The following is a 19800-nucleotide window of genomic DNA, read 5'->3' as shown; positions in this document are numbered from 1 at the left end:
ATGCTTATCCCATGGGAACGACATTTGCCATTAAGAACAAAGCAGATGTGCTGCTTCCGGGCTTGTAAACATCCACAAGTAGGATTTTGAGCTGTTTAGGCTATATTTACTTCTCTGGTAAAAATAACGGTGTAGTACCGATGACCTGCAACCTGTCTTAATGCTTATGCCAATCAGAACAAAGCGGATGTACTCTTCTAGACTGTGGGTTTGCGACGAGCAGGATTTCAAGCTGTTCCGCCTTTATCTGTAATTCTCGAGTCAAAATAACCTGTTATCCTCTGATTTGTCAAAGGGAAAGACTAAAATTAACAACAGTTGTCATACAAATCTTTTTTTTAGTCTAATGAAGTTTTACAGAGTGGAGGAAGTACTTACAGTGTAAATAATATTACACTGTAGTTATATAATATATGGCAGAGCCCAAGTAAGCTATAGCACGGATCAAATGAGCATTTCTCAAATCCAAATTATTTATAATGTGGAAGAAGAAGCTCATGGTGAACAGACATTTTCATCCCAGTGTCCACTTTACTTGTTCTGCTTCTGTGGTCCATACATTTCACAGTTTCTGGCTTTCAAACTTGTTTCCAAGCAAACGTGGCAAATAGAAAACAACCCTGTGTGATAGATGAGCTTGCTTGCTTTGCTTGTTTGAGAAGCACCACCACCGTGCCCTCAATGTCCGAATGCAGATTTAGTTGGTTTATAAATGATCTCACTGTAGACTGAAAGACAAAAAATATTCATATTTTCTTGGTAGTCATTAACTATTGACGCATGAGAATGTGGTGAAAATACCAGATATATCTTTAGAGTTGGTTGAGACCTGGGTCTAAACAAGGAGTTGATGCTGGAGCGTTTGATGTCACATTTGGTGATAACAATTATGAAGCTAGTTCTTGTTTTCAGTTTTAGTGGCAACAGAATGGCAATTTACGCTTAGGATTTTATTATTGCAGGCTGTTTCTCTTGTATAATTTCTGCCCTGAGCTTTAAATATTTAGAAAACTTAGAAGCATACAGTTTAAATTAAGCCTCAGGAGCTCATTTTGGCATTAGTGATGCTGTAGTGACAACAAAGTGTGCTAAATATGTGTAAATGCACTGATAGGTTGATGTCAAAGCTTTGCATTTTCTCTTCTTGCTGTCACCTGTTGCAGTCAGCAAATGATCGCCATCCTAATCCTGATTCCTAATCCCTCTGATTTAGAACTATGTCTGCCTTAGTCTGGCTGAGAAACAGAAAGCTGGTGGTTTGTGGTAACAGTTGACAATTTAGATCATGTCTCTTAACCTCCTTTAGCACAGTCTTACCATCAAAAGAATAAGAGCTAATCCCACGTTTGACTGAAGTCTTCATCCTGTTATGCAATGTTTGAAATAAACCGTGTGAGGGTTTCAGTGGCATATCTGTCTCCTTCATAAATGCTACAAACCTCATATCAAGATGGGGGCCCAAAATATTTCATTGTGATTTTGGGGTTTTTTCTTCTTCTTCTTTGGACTCGAAAGCAGGGCTGCTAGCCTAAACAAAACTAGGAGTAACTGAGTGTGTACTGTAGTTCGACCATAGCAGTAGTACAATACTGGTAATTAAATTATCTAATGGGGAATGGGATGTAGTGGTTGTTCAAGCATTATCGGTTAAGTTGTGCAGTCGAATTGCAGTGGAAGACGAACAGGATGCCACACAAAAACAAATGATAAATTGTCTAGGAAAGCTGGACACAGGCACCATGATATGATTTGCTTTGAAGCCTCAGTTTGAGTATTTTAGTGTTCTCGAAGATGTTTTTAAGTAACACTGTGTTAGCAGGTTGCTTAGCAGCTGTATTAGTCAAGGAACAGCCTCCATGACTGGAAGCCAAGTCAGAAGTGTTGAAAACCTCCCATGGTAATGTTTTTGGTCCCTTTCCCTTTCATGACAACCTTACAGTGATAGACTTTTTAATGACTTGCCTTTTTAAACTTCATTTAGCTTAATTTAGTAGTCCGGCAGTTTTGACAGAGAAGTGAGTGCACATGCAGGTTTTGCTAATAGCTCTTTGCTAGGATTCACATCTGCTAACTAGAATAATCAGTAGTTGTAGTTTTATCCAACAAAATATGCAGCCTGTTGTGTGGTTAATTGTACTAACAGTCCATCCAGAGGCCTGTGCTAAAGTTGTGGTGAGTGAAATTCTAGTATTTTATTATCTAGTTATATAGTTCTATAGCTAGGATTCATCCTTGCTAACCAGGCTTAGCTAATAACTTACAGCTACACACTTTTGCTCACTTCTAGCTCCAGCTAACATGGCACACAGATAAATGCTAATCTTGACCCTTCAAAATGGAAAACAGGGCTTAAAAAATTAATATATAACTTCATGTTGCCTGTGTCCATCTTTTACATATAGCTATGTTATAAGTGCATTGCACAGACAATTGGTAATTAGTTCAAAAATATAGGACAGAGTTTTTGGACTGGCTGTTAAACTTATCATACGGCAAATGGGCCTCAGACTGGATTCAGATTTTGAATGCTAGCACAGAGAGTCAAACATGTTCAAATTCAGTCAGTAACAGATTTCTGGGCATTATGGGAGAGAGCACACCAAGCTGTAGAAGAGATCTGACACTTTAGCCACTCAGTGCTTTAATATCTATCCGCAAAGTCTAGTTTTTTAGTAAAACATTTTGCTTTCTTCTGCCAAAATTGTACAACAATGCTGTTAGCCTTTTTTAGAGTTAAAATTAGGCAATGATTTGTTTTTTAAGTTATAGCTGTATATGTCTTTCTAGATACAAATAAAATGGGTTTTGTAATAAAAAAAAAAAAAATCTTTAATTATTTCTATATTCAATTCAATTTTATTTATATAGCACCAAATCACAACAACAGTCACCTCAAGGCGCTTTATATTGTACAGTAGATCCTACAATAATAGATTCAGAGAAAAACCCCACAATCAAATGAACCCCTATGAGCAAGCATTTTGGTGACAGTGGGAAGGAAAAACTCCCTTTTAACAGGAAGAAACCTCCGGCAGAACCAGGCTGAGGGAGGGGCGGGGCTGTCTGCTGGGACTGGTTGGGGTGAGAGGAGGAAGACAGGATAAAGACATGCTGTGGAAGACAGCTGGAGATTAATAACAAACACGGTTCAATGCAGAGATGTTTATTAACACATACTGAGTGAAAAGGGCGACTGAAAAGGAAAAGCTCAATAAATCATGGGAGTCCCCCAGCAGCTTATGCCCAATGCAGCATAACTAAGGGAGAATTCAGGGTCACCTGGTCCAGCCCTAACTATATGCTTTAGCAAAAAGGAAAGTTTGAAGCCTAATCTTAAAAGTAGAGATAGTGTCTGTCTCCTAAATCCAAACTGGAAGCTGGTTCCACAGAAGAGGGGCCTGAAAACTGAAGGCTCTCCCTCCCATTCTACTTTTAAATACTCTAGGAACAACAAGTAGGCCTGCAGTGCAAGAGTGAAGTCCTCTAATGGGGTGATATGGTACTACAAGGTCATTAAGATAAGATGAGGCCTGATTATTTAAGACCTTGTATGTGAGGAGCAGGATTTTGAATTCAATTCTGGATTTAACAGGAAGCCAATGAAGGGAAGCCAAAACAGGAGAAATATGCTCTCTCTTTCTAGTCCCTGTCAGTACTCTTGCTGCAGCATTTTGGATTAACTGAAGGCTTTTCAGGGAGTTTTTAGGACGTCCTGATAATAATTAATTACAGTAGTCCAGCCTGGAAGTAATAAATGTATGAACTAGTTTTTCAAACAGTAGTGTGAGCAGAGTGTTCTTTGGATGAAGCGCGTGAAGATTATACTATGAAAACAGAAGTTATCTAAAAGTTTTTAATTAAATTGCTATGCAGATAAACTACTCAAAAACACCACTGTGTGTTGGAACAGGAAGAGGAAGTGATACTTTACCGCAGAGAGAGCGAACACCAAGTGACAGCGCCACCCGAAGGACAGCACTGTTCTACAAGAAAGATAGATGGATAGATGCAGAATTTTGAATAGTATTATAATCTAATCAGTATAATATAATAATCAGATGACAGAGAAACAGTGTTCTCTGACACCAATTCAGTTCATTTACTGTTTACATTTACATTTAGTGTTTGAGTATGAGTTCCAATCCATCTTTTAGACATTTTTTAATTTGTTTTACCAAACTACTGATGATCTGATTCATGCAGTAGATTATGTATTTATCCTCACCTTCTTCAATCTGTTTTTCTGTGTTCAATCTATACTTCCCTCCCTGTAGCTGTAAGTAAATTCTAGTACAGGAGAATCAGGATGAAAAGATGGCAACCATGCTGTTACCAACGGGTCCTGATGGCTTGCGGCGGTTCACTCGCGAATCCTTGGCTGCCTTGGAGCAGCGGATTGCGGAGGAGCAGGCCAAGAATGCCAAGGGGGCTCAGAAGAAGACAGAGCCACCGAAACCCAGGGTCGACCTGGAGGCAGGGAAGCAACTGCCACGCATCTTCGGTGAAATCCCTCAAGAACTTATTGGGGTGCCTCTGGAAGACATCGATCCATTTTACTACAAGAACCAGAGGGTAAGAGTTTGGGTTTGCTTGTCGTCTTGTGGAAGAAAGGGTTACTGTGAATCAGCACAAGTTTGTTCTGAGTGATGACCGTTGTGCTAGGATGAATAGGATACTACTCCCAATAGGAGTTGTTTGGGTTTTTTTGTAGTTATATGACTTTTATGACTTGACAGCTTGATCTCAACTCAGATTACGTAAAAACCTGTGGAAGTTTTAAGACTACAGTGTTAGCTCTCTTCACTGCCATCATCAAAACACCAAATAAGGAAATGTCTTTTGGATGAATGGTTTTCCATATCTCTACTAGAGTTCCAGAAAGAGAATCATTGCAAAGGTGCCCTTATTTGAGTGGTTTGTATGCCCAAACTAATGTATGATGATGATAGCAGTCCTTTTAAATTCTTTTGTATTAACAAAGCTAACTGTCTTTTGCTTAAAGAAACGTGTCACAGATATATTGGTTCCAGCAATCACAGACATTATGGGCAGAAACTTATTCATGTTTGCAATGAAATGATCAGTATTGATAAATCTGCCAAATATTATTTACCATTTAAATTAAAATGAGCACATCAACACTTTTACAGTGGGAGTAGTGGGAGAAATTCAGCCTATTTTAACAGACTGAATCAATATAATTTTTACTGGTTAAAGAAATATTTGACACAAAATGACCATTTTCTGGGGTTTCCTTCATAGAGGCAATTTCTTGGCAACCGTTAAAGAGATTGTAACCATGGCGAATCCCTGGCAATGTTAACGCTATTTAACCACGTTTATTAATAATGGGCTTGAAAATGAAAGTGTTTGTGGTTACTAATGCAGAATTTTGCTGCTATATTTTCTGCCATGTTCGCTGATGAATGTTTATCTGAATTTGAACACGATATGATAGCGAGCCTATAAATAAAATGGCATTTTCACAGAACTTAGCAAGTGGTTATTTGGAGCAGCGAGCTGAGACGTGGCCTCTGTGACTGCTTCGCTTTAGATCTCTTGCGAATGCAGAAATAGGATTAGTAAGTTTTGATTTGCTGCTGCCCGTTAATGGGCCGTTTATGGAGAGATGAAAAAAAAAAGGATGTGGCAGTCATTCTCAGGGTCTCTTTGTTTTGGCATGTGGCGCACTGCTGGATGGGAGGATTATCCAAAGACGGAAAAATATTTAAATAAATGCCACATCTGTTGGGGAAAGGGTCAGCTCCCATTGGAGTTGTCTCCATTATCGCAGCCGGCCTCACTAACAGTGTGGACGGGCACTCACTGCTCGCTCACTTCTTGGAGCCATAAGTACTCACGGTGAATATTAACACAGATGGTAGCTATATTGTTATCCCTGCTTGGTAAAGACAACAGCTGAACTGCTGCTCAGAGCTGCTGCTGCTGCGATTCACTGTTTGTTGTTGTGCACAAAGTGAAAATCATTTTAAGAAATTATTTTTTTGGTGTGATGTCTTTTCAAAAATGTGATTTCTGTCAATAATGTTCTATTTTTCTTTTTTTCTCCCCCCTTGCAGACCTTTATAGTACTTAACAAAGGGAAGGCCATCTTCAGATTCAGCGCCACATCTGCACTTTACATATTTACTCCATTTCACCTCATCAGAGCGATTGCCATAAAGATTTTAGTTCATTCATATCCTTTTTGGGTTCTCTGCATGTGCCTCTTCCTGCTTTTATTTATCTGTTGAAGGCTCATGTGTTCCTCTTCCTCTGCTACGCTTGAAAAAGGACTTTTTAAACCACTAAAAAAAAGGGTGTTCTCTTTAAACTAAAAACATGAATGTCATTTTCCTGACATGTGATAACATGGGGATTAGACTGTGACTCAGATGTCTTGCTGTGAACAAACTACTTTGAACCATTCCTACTGTAATTTATATATTTTTACAATGAAAAGTCCAGATTTCACTTCCTGCTGACAGATAAGCTAATTTGTGATATTTACTGATTTCCCCCCTGTAGGTTTCTATTGGATTTTTCCAGTCCTATTTTTGAAACATCTTTGTGATGGTTCTCTCTGGCATCGCACACTAAATCCCCTCATATCCCTCTTTTAATCTCTGAAATGAAATAAGAGCAAGGAGATTTCACATCATGTGATGGCTGCCTATTAGTTGTCAGACAGATGATTTGTAATTTTCCCAAATTTTCCTCCAACTCTCCCCTGTTATAGATTTCACTTCTGTTACTGATTCTCTGAAACATGCAGATTACCGCAGTCGGTTCTGAAGTGCAGGCTAAAAGCCCTCAATACCCAAACTATGGGTTTATTTTATAATGTAATATAAACAATCAGATAATTTAAATTATAGTGAAAAACTTTAATGTTCATTTCAGTGAATTTCTTATCATTTTATGCTAAAACACTTTAATCTTTGCAATCATTTGTAAAGATTCAGTAGATCCTTTAGGATTTCAGTCCATGTCTCCATATGGGAGATTATGTTTTTCTACCAAGTCGATATTAAATATAATTTGTTTACATTGATTTTAATATTCTGCATTTACTGTAGTCTGCAGGTACAAACAGTGACCGTTCATCCTCGTATATATACTCCACAGGATTACAATAAACCTTTGTTGTTTTATTTGAATACATCGTCTGCTTATCAGAAAAACATATTTGATTGGGTAACTGTAAATCGCCACGTTACAGTACACATTCCTTAACTCTCTTTTCACATTGTTTAGCTTGTTCATAATGTTCACTATCCTGACCAACTGTTTCTTCATGGCCATGTCTGATCCACCAACATGGACCAAGTACCTGGAGTAAGTTAATGCAGCTTGAAGTTGTTTTCTTGATTCAAAATTGTCTGCATACGTTCTAATGTGTAGTTTGCTGGGGTTTGTTGCTTTGTCAGTGGCAACTGGCAGAATCAATTGACATATGTAAGTATATGATGCATGTGATATATTCGCCATGCTTGAAAACACCACATTTGCATGTTAAGTTGAACCAAGAGAAGAATCTTGCAATATAATGTGTTGTGCATGCTGTAAAGAGGTGGCGAAGCATGCAACAGGCTGTCCACATTCACAGAGACTTTTTTACTTTTTGCAACATCAGGAATTCATTTTTAGTTAATGTGGGAAGAAAAGCAGTTTTGTTTTTTGCAATAGTTTTTCCATTTGTCTTAATCAGTCTGCCGCATTGTTGGTCTTACATACACTGACTGATCACTTCATTAGGTATACCTGTTTAATTGGAGATTATGTATCGGAATTTCAGGAGCGGGACCACGGCTCCAAACACACTCCTTCCGGTTGTCAACTATATAGGTTCCTCCAGTTCTGCAAGCTGTTCATTCCCGTTTAAGTGCCCCACCCTCCCTCCCTCCTTGTTTTCAATTCTTTGACTTCTTCACTTGTATTTAGTACATGGGGATCTGCCAGGTCCGTCACCACTCCCCTTCGAGGCCTTCCCCAAACCGCAGCTCAATTCATGTCCAAGCGTTCACCTTTACCTACTAAAACACTGTCAAACCTAAAATGAGGACGTGGGCCCAGCTAGTGAACTGCTCTTTAATACAAATGTCTAATCAGCCAATCACATGACAGCAACCCAGAGCATTCTGCTATGTAGACATGTTCAGTTTGCCCTGTTGAATTTCAAACCGAGTATCAGAATAGGTGAATTAACCTCTTAAGCCCAAAGCCTACCTGATCTACTGCTTTTTGCCCCCGTATCAGGGGGCGTTGGGGCTTAAGAGGTTAAAAGACTTTGAATGTGGCGTGATTGTTGTTGTCAGATGGGCTAGTCTGAGTATTTCAGAAGCTAACGGGATTTTCACTAAATTTTTCTGCACAACCATCGCCGGGGTTTACAGACAACAGTTTGAGAAAGAAAACATCCAGTGAATGACAGTTCACAATGTTTGAAAATGCCTTGTTAATGCCAGGTAAGAGGAGAACTTCTAATAACTCAAATAACCACTTGTTACAACTAGAAGAAGGCAGAAGAGCATGTCTGAACACCCAACATTACCATCATTGAAGCCTACAGCAGCAGAAGACCACAGGGGTGACACCTTCTCACCTAAGAGAATGAAACTAAATTCACAAAATTGAAAAAAGAAGATTGGAAAAATGTTGCGCCATGTGACAGTGACCGTATATCCCGCCTCTCGCCATCCATAAGTGGAATGGATGGATGGAAAAATGTCACCTGGTCTGATGAGTCTCCATTTAATTTGGATGGTAGGATCAGAATCTGGTGTAAAAAAAAAACATGAAAGCATGGATTCATCCTGCCTTGTATCAGTTTTTAGACACTGTACCCATCTTCTGATGGCTCTTCCTAGCCACATGTCACAAAGTTCAGATCATCTCAAACTGATATCTTGAACATGGAAGTGAGTTCACTGTGTGCAAATGGGCTCCACAATTACCAGACCTCAGTCCAATAGAGCAACTTGTGGATGTGATGGAACGGGATCTCTGAGGAATGTTTCCAGCAGCTGGTTGAATTTGAGGAATCATGAGGAATTAAGGCAGCTCTGGAGTTAAAGGGTATCTTGTAAAGTGGTCAGTGAGTGTATATATGCTCTATAAAGACCATGTAGTTACAAAAACATCACCAAACAGGATAATAAATTGTACAATTGCACCATCAGCAGATAAACTGCCCCTGGCACTTATACAGTAAAACAGCACGAAACCACAAACTGAGAAAATGAGTTGTATGACGCTGTCATCACACTACATGTAGTTTCTTTTTTTATATATATCTGTCAGTCTATATATGTTTTAAGATTTGGACTTCATCATGATTTTAGTTATAATTAGATTTCAAATCTTGGTAGATTTTTTAAAAATGGTGACGAATATTAAACAAGTAGTATTTTTTTTTCTTTTTCAAGCTCTTTCAGCATGCTGCGTCATATCTCAAACACAACTCTTCATTGTTATCTTTCTATAAATACTTTTAGTGTTGAGATGTATTTAAAGCTCAGGTTTGTTTCAGTGTAACGTTGTCCTTGGTGCTAATGCTACATTGTGTTCTCCTACCATGGATCTTTTCCAGGTATACCTTCACTGGCATTTACACATTCGAGTCAGCAATAAAGATATTAGCGAGAGGTTTCTGTATAGTGCCATTCACATTTTTGAGAGATCCGTGGAACTGGCTGGACTTCACGGTGATTATGATGGCGTGAGTACAGATATCATTTCACCATTGCACACATCACCACTGTCTTCTGATTCTCTGAATCTGTGTTTATATTCTCTTGTGAAGAACAGTTTTTAAGAAAAATGTAATGCAATCATCTGATAAAAACAAAAATCCCCTCCCTCACTTAGTGAAGCAATAATTCTCCGTGGTGATTTGAAACACAACATTTGCTTTGTTACAAAAAAACAAACACTTCTACTGGATCTCATCCTTGAAGCTTCACATGACATGCATATGAATGGATGTGAGCCCTTACAGCATTGTTTTTGACAGCAAAGGGCAAAAACAGGAGACTTTAAACAAAAATGTTTTGTTGTAGCCTGTACTCACTGTGCATCCTCAGCACCTAACTCCATGCAGACTAAGTTAGTGACTAGCTAGTGAACTTAGTGGAACGTTAAGCAGCTCAACACAATATTGTTTGAGGTTGGTGGAGACCAAAATATGAGCTAAAAGACAACAAAATGTCAGATTAACATTGACCAGCTGAAAAGCTGTAATATAAACTTGTAACACTACATTCCAGACAAAGATGTGATTTCTCTTCACTTGTTGTATGAATTTCCAGATATTTGACTGAATTTGTAGACCTTGGAAATGTCTCTGCCTTGAGAACCTTCCGAGTACTGCGAGCACTGAAAACCATCTCAGTTATCCCAGGTAAGAGAACAATCAGGTTTCTTTGATTCCTTTTAGTCCTCTCTAAAATGTCTAAATGTTATTCACAAAGGTTTCTGTAATGGTGTCATACAACCAATACATATTGTTTCCTCCCCACACACACACACACACACAAGGTCTAAAGACCATCGTTGGTGCCCTGATCCAGTCTGTGAAGAAGCTGGCAGACGTGATGATCTTGACCGTGTTCTGTCTCAGCGTGTTTGCCCTCATCGGCCTGCAGCTTTTTATGGGGTTACTGCGACAAAAGTGCATCCGCAGCCTCTCGCACTGCGTCAACTCCTCGTTTAGCCCCAACACATCCTTCATCTGCAACAACAGAACCTGGAGCTCCACGGAGGACTTCCTCAGCAGTGAAGGTCAGCCAAAAATAGAAGAGCCTGCTATTGATCATCAGATGTACAGTGCTCTTAACACTGTAATATTTAATACTTTACATATTACAACTTTTTGTATGTTTAACTGGCTTCTCCTCAGATAATTTTTACAAAGTTGAAGGAGCAAAGGATGCCTTAATATGTGGATATGGAAGTGATGCGGGGTAAGTAAACATGCGCTTTTCTTACTGCTTCTTAATCTGTTCATCTGTTTGGCTCTTATGTAATATCATATATCATATATATGTATAGTTACATGTAGCTCAAGGCTCACAAGAAAAGGAGGATTCAATGATAGATGATGTCCTGTCATTTAGGATTCTCAGTCTGTGACTTAGGTATAATATATAGGTAACTGATCCCATTGGAGGGAGAGGTTTTGCCTGAGAGAGGCTGAGCACAAGACAACATGTGGCGTGGATAATCACCACGGCTCCACTGGAGCTCTTCACAGAGAGACATGGCATTGCCAGCTGGAGAGCGGGAGGTCTTTGGAGATTTCATCATCTCAAAAGCTCTGTGCTGTGATTAGGGTAACTGGAGCAGACTAGAACACTTTGGGATTGGTATTTTGTTATCATATTTTTATTTCAACTGTACTGATGCTTTTAACTAACTTGCTGAGCTAAAATAAGTCAAAACAATGCTAAATATAAGGTCCTAATATTTTTAGCTGTCCCTCTCTTAGATGTAAGTAAATATAGATGTAAATGCATAGGTGAAATGGGTGATGGACTTTGTTCCCAGTCAAAGGCACAGTCTGAAACCATCCAAATATTGCTACTCAGCCTACGCACTGAATAATCCTGTAAATCCAAATGCTTTTGAAACAAGCACAACAGGATGACTCTGCTCAATGCCAGGCCCAGTTCAGGGGTTATAGTGAACTAAATACCCATCTGTGTGAATCTGAAATCCTGTAGCTCCAACAAATGGCTTCCATTAGGTGCTCTTGTTAATAATACAAGATAATGGATGATAGCAAATAAAACATGGTGATGATGTTAAAGCCTCTGCAGGGAAGTTTGATGCAGATGTTTTCAATTTTTTTGCACGTTAAACAAAGGCGGTTCTATATGAAACCTTATAGGTTTATGTCATGCATTTACTTCATGTACCATTAGCTTGTCATGTTTTTGGAGTAGCATGGATAAGCACCTAGAGACAACAGGAGATGATGTAGCATATTTGCAATGTTTCTCTTTTATGGTGAAGAAATTGTTGAATATGATTCTGTAATTAAACATACCAGAAGCTTTATGTTACAGTAGAAGGCACGCCAGATTCCTTTTATATCAAGAGGAATCAGAGTAATACAATGAAGGGAAAAAACTTGGCCAACCTGAACTCGATTTGTCTGCTTAAATGTTGCTGGTCAACCTCGGATGTTGTTGTGGGTTATAGTTTCATATGTTGTATTCTTTTAAGCAGTTTTAGCCACGTGCATCTCACTGTAGTAACTGAGAGTGATGTTACACAATGTAGTGGTCTTTTCCCTCATGCTATTTCCCTATTTAAGTCATGTCTTGTATGCTTTTCTCTCCTGACCCTTTAGGTTTTAGATTCAGAGCATTCTCATTTCCAACATACCGACGATTTGTCCCGGCCCGAGGCATCTAATAGTATGGCGAAAGGTACCCTTCCGCCTCCTTATGAGACGCTCTGGATTCTCAATTGAATCCAACAGAATGCTGCTAGTGGTGGTAACACACGCTTTGAGCAGGGGCTCCAGCAGTCCATTCCAGCCTAACCTTAACCCTATCAGATCGTGTTTTCCAAAGTGATTAATGATCAGAAAGTAAAACACATTTACATGCATATACTGTATTCATTCCAAACGGCTCTCATGCCCCCGAACGCATAACATAGAGACGGGATGAGAACGTGTTGTTTAGATTATAGCCAAGTTTTTCGTTTTAGTTACTTAAATAAAAAAAATGGTTTGTCCACAGTTTATCTAAATGGTCTTATGTGACCCTCAGCTAGTCACATACTCGAAGCAAACTTCTGGTTAGTCACTGGTGGTCACGTCACTTCTACAGCATAGTACTGCTGGATTATGTAAACTCAGTGATTGTAGCTTTAGAGTCATAGCTGTTTTTGACATTTGCGTGGACAGAAGTTTTTTTCCTCAAAGAACCAGAAATGTTGTTACAATGGCTGTTATCATTTTTTTGTTGATACCAGTTCAAATTGTTCAAACACTGTCATTAAGAATAAAGTAAATCAACTTTTTATTCTTGAAAAAAGGGCGTACCAAAAATAGCTCCTCTTGCTTCAAAGCGAACCCTTTGCACAATGTTTGTTACAGCTAACCAGGCTAGTGAACTAAAAAACAAAAAATATATATTTTAATAAAAGCAGAGAATATTTAGAGTTAAAATGTTTGAGGAGTTTGACGTTTTCTATAAATGATCAGCTAATGTTTGAATACAGACCTAATGTGTAGCCGACATTAATAACTAGCATTTTAGCATATATTTAATTCATGCAGATATTTTGTTAGAATAATCAAGAAGCCAAGACAAAAACTACCAGTATGAATAAGCTAACACTATCTGACTGCCACAACTCCAAATTTTATATAGAATTCAAAGAACAATTAAAAAAATATATTTATTTATATTTAATTTGCAACTTATAATCCTTCCCATTCCCAGTTATAGTTATTATGGGTGTAGTCACATATTTTTAGTGGCAACAGAATCCAGCCACCCTTTAGTTTTTAATCCCTTTTGGTAACCTCTCCTCCAAAAGCACAGGACCTTAATCTCCCAAGAAGTACCGTCTGATTCAGTAATTTGTGTTGAAGTCAGAGCAAAAGATTTGGAGGGGGAAATGATGTCACTAAACTCACTTAAATAGTGGGTCAGTAAGATCAGTACCGATATGACCTACCCAGCTGTCCCACCTACAAGTCACTACATGTGAACTTTCTTTTGTTGCCCGCTTTTTGTGTTTCTGCCATTTGTGGAGCTCTAACAGAGCGCTGCAATCGATACAGCAGAGTTTGAACCTTTTTGTTGTTTTTAATGGCGTCTTTGTCCCCTTTTATTTTAACATTGCTACATCATCATCAAGAAAATGCATTTTGTTGCACTTACTGCATTTTTAAAAAACTTTCTCTCCAGCTAAACTGCAGCTAAAGCAAGAGCGGCACAGATTCGTGACATGCTTGACAGGTTAAAGATACCATAAGGTAGCTTATGGTTTTACTGGCAGATAACTGAGATGGCCTCTTAACTTGTGCGACATTTTCAGATGGAACTTTCTGAGGCTGGCTGTGGAGGAGAGCAAGATATTAAGCAGGTCAGGATGGAGGACGTAAAACATAGAGGATGCTTAATCTTTTGAGTGTATTCCAACAAGTAATCCCTGAGTAGATTTCCAAATTAAAGCTTTGGATACGTTATGATGACACACACACACACAGTCACACACATGCGCACTAGCCCCCATCACGCCTACTGTAGAGTCGAGGCAAGTGCTTATCCCCTTACATCTTAAAACCACTATGCATTAAGGATTATGACTGATTGTATTGAAAGTTTCAACTTTTGCCCTGAGCTGGAGCGATGCAGGCAGGAAACTCACCACCTTAGCCCCACCCAGGAAAAAAAACTGTTGCCACTGACAGATGTTATTTCCTGCTGTTATACAAACAGCAGGAAATTGATGTTGTCCTCACATATATAATATTAAAAACAAACATTGTAAACATGTAGCAAACATGTAGCAAAGGGCTTTAATAGAGATCTGACACACCCGACCCTGTGTTAGCTGTGCTCCAATGATTGTGCAAGACGACTTGTAAAATCAATTAATATTCATATTTTGCCTTTCTTTTCACATGCTGTCGCTTTTTAGATTTTTGGCTCCATGCTTCCTATAATTCCAGTAAGCAACAGGTTAATAAGGTCATTAGGCCTTTTCAACTGGAGGAACTGCAGATTGCATCACTCAGCAGTGGCTTCATTTTCAGCTCCCTGGGTTTCTTCTTTGGATTAACTTAAAAAATCAATCACTGTTGTCCTTTTTAGCTCTTTTTTTCCTCAAAGCCTCTTGAGGAAGTTGGGGTAGACCGCCACTGTTGCCATGGGTTTGTTCTTAATGACGTGCGGTTAAAAGAATGAAATGGGGGTAACTGCTTTACCTCATAGTTTGAGCAGCTGACCATATGCCCCAAGGCTAAATTCAGCTCAGGTTCAACTCTGACCCAAGGTGCTTTTACCTTTGTCTTCCCCAACTCACTCATTCCCTGCTTTCCCATCTAATCAAGGCAAAAGCCCCCAAACAATAAAGTAAAAAAATAAAAGGGAATTTTTGCTCAGTGTACTATGGTAGAGCATTCATATAAAAATAACTTCCTAGAGCCTGAGAACAGATATATATAGTAATAGTACTAATAGCAAGTGGTAAAAATGCATGAAAAAAAAACTTGCAGAATACTTAGATGTGATGCACAGCTGAGTTATATCTGTGTGTATCAGCAGCCCTCCATTGGGCAGTTGCTATAGAGACTAATGGGACATGAACTCTGCAGGCACCTTGTTCACAATTACAAAAGTACAAAAGGACTCTCACATTTTTGTAGCTGTTTAATGGACAACAGTGGATTAACAAGCATATCATTGAGTGCAGTTTATTCATTTATAAACTGCATACAGAGGCACCTAGTCTGAGCACCTACAGAAAGTTGCTCAGACTTGATTGCAGAATGACACGATGAAAACATGGAATAGTGATGATTACAGGAAATATTGTTAGCTAAACTTAGTGATATGACACCTTCCATGCATTGTTTACCATTGTATTATTATTATTAACATTTTTAATTAAGCTGCAGTTTATTTTCCAGACTAGTCATTTCATGTGTAAAGTATATAAAATGTTCCAAAGTCAAGTTATAAGTACTGTGCTGAAAATTATCTCAGACATAAGAATTAATCACCAGCACACCAGGGCCGCTTTACCTGGATGTCAATCATCAGTAACCTATACTCTCCTTGGTGGTTTTTCAGAAATTTATCTCGGATCTGCCCTCGTCACATCACCAGCTAGTCGCTCAATGTCATTGAGGTTGTATGGTCTGTTAAAGTGAATTGTTCAGCGGGGTATGAGTTTAGACCCAACATGGTCTTTCATTGGACATTGCCGTATATCACTTCCTGTCAGGAAGCAGCTTTAGTTGACAGGAACTCAGCAGTATACTTGGCATGTTTGCTTGAAGACGCATTAAGCTGCAGTGTATAGGAAGCTCCACATAGTGCACATAGGAAGTGATTTGCAGTTGTGACCAGAGACAATAGAAAATCAATTGCTTCTTCAAGCAAACACAAGGTGGAAATTTCCTGGATAAACTTTACAGTTGGGAGTACACTCAGAGTCTTGTAGAAATCACAGTCTCCATTAGCACGTGCTCTGAAAGCCTCTTTAAGCTGACAAACTTGACAAAGACTAAAACTAAAGACAGTCAGTTATTTTTTACAGGCATGATACTGTTTTCAGTTAGTGTGCATTTTTTTAAAATAAAGTTTTCCTTTTGACAAAAGTCAAATTTTTAAATCACAACATTTGTTTAGATGCCGAGTTGATTAAATCGTCCCTTTTTACGACAGAAAGATTTTTGCTAATTTTGCTCAGTAATGAGAGATGTGAAATAAACTAAACGTGCATTGATTAACAGAGGTGAACAGATTGGTGTGAGTGATGTAGCAGAGGGCCAGCCTGACAGGAAGATGTCGCTGGCCTCACACAGCATCCTCTGTCCTCGCTGCTGGATATTAGTGAGCATTGCTGCTTAGCTGGCGTGTTGGTGAGATCCACAGCTGTTCTTACAGCAGCGCTTTTCCGCCCAGCTGTTTGCCTGCCATTATGAAATTATTCCACACTGAGATTGACATGGCAGTCCAGCTTGTTCTCAGCTGCTGGACTTAAATATTTGCTGTAATGCCACTATGTTGACAATGAAGATCAGAGACGCTGGAATCGAGCTGATTTTTTTTTCCTGCTGCAATTTGATATCCATCTGGCTAATCTCTTTTTGCTCCAGTGCATTTTAGTGCTCCTGTCTGAAACAGGTTTCAAGTGCCGTCTTCTTTGAAATAACGGTGATGATAGTACGTACTTACTGACTCATCTCCCAGTTTTCTCTGTGGAGTCAAAGGCCGCAGAGCCACATGTAGAAGGTTTTTAACTCTGGGAAAGCAGCACGCACACCGGCACGGCTATATCTCTCCACAGCTGCTTTTAATTTCCTGTGTTCGGCCTTTGTTTATCAGTCCTGGCCTCTAATCGTTTATCTTCTACCTCTCAATCATTTGCACATTACAGGAAGTGTCCAGAAGGATTTGACTGCCTAAAAGTAGGGAGGAATCCAAACTACGGCTACACCAGCTTTGACACTTTCGGCTGGGCGTTCCTGGCACTTTTCCGTCTCATGACACAGGACTACTGGGAAAAACTGTTTCACCAGGTGCAATTTTCTACTTTTGGTTTTTCATCTATCAGCATCCTGTAGTTACAACCTTCAACTTAAAAGTTCAATTTTCCTCTTATAGGTTCAGTGTTTTCAGCAGTGGCTCTAAGAGGTCAAACACATTGCAACTTAAGGAAACACCAACAAACAAAAAAACGTCACCAAAGCTCACAAAAAAACAATAGAAGTTGAATAAAACACAATAGAAACAGAAAAACAACTCAAATGCTCACAAAGAAAAGACCCTTAGAAAACACAACAGAAGCATTTTTGGGGACAGAACAGCTGTGGAAGTGACGAGCTAACACTGAATGTACGAGCAAACATGTATTTACAGTGTCTTGCTATTAAAACACAGATTACCTGCATCTTCTGCCTCATTCAGTCTTTCACATGTTCTGGTTTCTGTTACTTAACCAGATGTTTTACCACTTTGTCTCCCAGATTTGTTCTTTTCTACTTCCTTTTGTTTTCCTTCTGTTTAGTTTTTTTCCCATGTCCTTTGTTCTTTATTCGACTTCTGTTGTCTTTTTATGAGCTTTTGGAGCGTTTTTCTATTTGCTGGTCTTCTCTGGGGCCAAAGTAGTTTTCACTTTCACAAAGAATCAGTAACTGGGTCACATAGTGGAGAAACACAACTAACATACTTAAACGGATATTGAATAAGACGTCACTTCACAAAGTGGCCAGAAACCTAAAAACAAATGAAGGCCAGCTGACTTCACAGCTAATAAATATGTGCTGAACTGCTAAAACCGTGGCTGTGATGTAGGTTTTTCCATTCATTTTAGTCACTTAAATCAATCCCTTAACAATATGAAGGCTATGGTGCCATGCTGAAATGCGCTGACATGCGCTCACATTGCTGACATATAGCAAAGATTTAAAATTGCAGCCATGTCAGATGTTCACTAGTAGTTCATACTGTAATATACAAAATAAGATATTTGGATGAGCAGGGAGAAACTGTGAAGTGTTAATAAATTAACTGTGTGTTGCTTTCTGTACTGAACTGTGTTGTTTAGCTTTAGCATATGATCTGCCTTATAACTATACACAGTGCTGAACCAGTGACTCTGGTGAATTTGCTTTTATTGCCTTTACTTTCTTTGATTCCCACAGACTCTGCGCTCAGCTGGGAAGACCTACATGATCTTCTTTGTTCTAGTGATCTTCATGGGCTCTTTCTACCTGGTCAACCTTATCCTGGCTGTGGTGGCCATGGCCTACGAGGAGCAGAATCAGGCAACCATCGCTGAGGCCTGGCAGAAGGAGAGAGAGTTTCAGATGGCCATGGAACAACTGAGAAGAGAGCAAAGAGTAAGTGCGGTGCATTGTCATATTTTCTTTTGCACCTTCAGCTGAAGACAGACACAACCATAACTCTTTCAAACAATTTCATCCCATGTGAAGCTGGCAGCAAAAAGACAAGCACAGGAGACTGACTCAGTGTTGTCCCCGGAGCTGTCTCCATTCTGTGTGAAGTATACAGGAAGTATACGAAGAAGCAGCAGCAGAAGAAGAAGATCTCACAGGATGCTGTCCGAAGAAATGGCAGAAGAAGCTGCAGAACAGAAGATGGAGCCCCTGGAAGAAGTAATGGTATGTAACCTTAAGGAGCGCGCTGTCGAGTTGTTAATGGTTGAAACCACAGAAGCTAATGCGTTCTTCCATATTTCTGTAGCCTCCCCTGTCCCCCCTGCCGGCCCACCCTCTGCTGGCCACGCTATCCTCTCACCCACTCAGCACCAGACGAGGAAGCCAGAACAGCATCTTCAGCTCCTTCCGTGTTCGCAACAACTCAGAGGCCGACTTCGCGGACGACGAGTACAGCGTTCACGGAGACGTCTTCAGGAGTCGCACCAGTTCGACAGCGACGCCATGGAAGAGGAGAACGGGCAGCGTGAGAAGCCACTGCTCCCAAATCTTCACCCCCAGCCTCAATGTCAACGGTCGACTGAACATCTCCCTCGACCACAATGGAGTCATGACTATGGGTCTGCTCACCCCTACGTCCATGCCAGCTCACAGCATGGAGAGAGTCAGGGAAGACACAGTGAGTGACGGAGTCTTTGTTATGAGACTGTTGTGAAAAGTTTAAATATGAGTTTATAAGAACATGACAATACAGCCTTGTTTGTTTGGTTTTTTTTTTAGATATTTTCTGTTTGCCAGAAGCCCTCCAGCACAGAGGAGACAGTTCCAAGGCCTCTCCTGCAACCTTCCCCCACAGTGACAGATCCATCCCCCGTGTGCAGGAAAAGGGGCCTGAGCTCTGTCAGCTTTTATAGTGATGCCATGGACGGTGCGTCCATTTCACTGTTTAAGGAAGTGTTCAGAAATTACATCACTTTTTGGGGATATATAAAGCTAGCTTAGCAAAAGGGTTGGAAACAGCTAGCCTGGTCTTGTCTGAAGGTTACAAGATCCTCTACAGGTCGCTAAATAACATCTCCAGGAAGTTATTACATCAAAAAATAGTGTAACAAATGCATATATCTCCCATTATTTCTTTAGTACTG

The 19800-nt window shown here is 39.6% G+C and overlaps 1 protein-coding gene across 1 annotated transcript in view; it reads left to right on the top strand.

The window, feature by feature from the left end:
• Positions 1-4313: 4313 nt before the first annotated feature.
• The window catches only part of LOC102788469 (sodium channel protein type 2 subunit alpha-like), a 34515-nt gene continuing 19028 nt past the window's right edge, over positions 4314-19800 (top strand). The window contains exons 1-12 of the mRNA XM_006802692.2: positions 4314-4572; positions 6081-6199; positions 7249-7338; positions 9593-9721; positions 10311-10402; positions 10540-10782; positions 10901-10964; positions 17134-17275; positions 18401-18598; positions 18692-18880; positions 18963-19334; positions 19436-19583. Of these exons, the coding sequence (XP_006802755.1) occupies positions 4315-4572; positions 6081-6199; positions 7249-7338; positions 9593-9721; positions 10311-10402; positions 10540-10782; positions 10901-10964; positions 17134-17275; positions 18401-18598; positions 18692-18880; positions 18963-19334; positions 19436-19583 (2044 nt within the window). The 5' untranslated portion in view covers position 4314. The remainder of the gene's footprint in view (positions 4573-6080; positions 6200-7248; positions 7339-9592; positions 9722-10310; positions 10403-10539; positions 10783-10900; positions 10965-17133; positions 17276-18400; positions 18599-18691; positions 18881-18962; positions 19335-19435; positions 19584-19800) is intronic.

This window comes from Neolamprologus brichardi, chromosome 18 (assembly GCF_056152115.1).
Source record: "Neolamprologus brichardi isolate AB-2024 chromosome 18, ASM5615211v1, whole genome shotgun sequence".
NCBI classification, from domain to species: Eukaryota; Metazoa; Chordata; class Actinopteri; order Cichliformes; family Cichlidae; genus Neolamprologus; species Neolamprologus brichardi.
The sequence above is the reverse complement of the archived record's forward strand: the minus strand, read 5'-3'. Positions and strand labels throughout refer to the sequence as shown.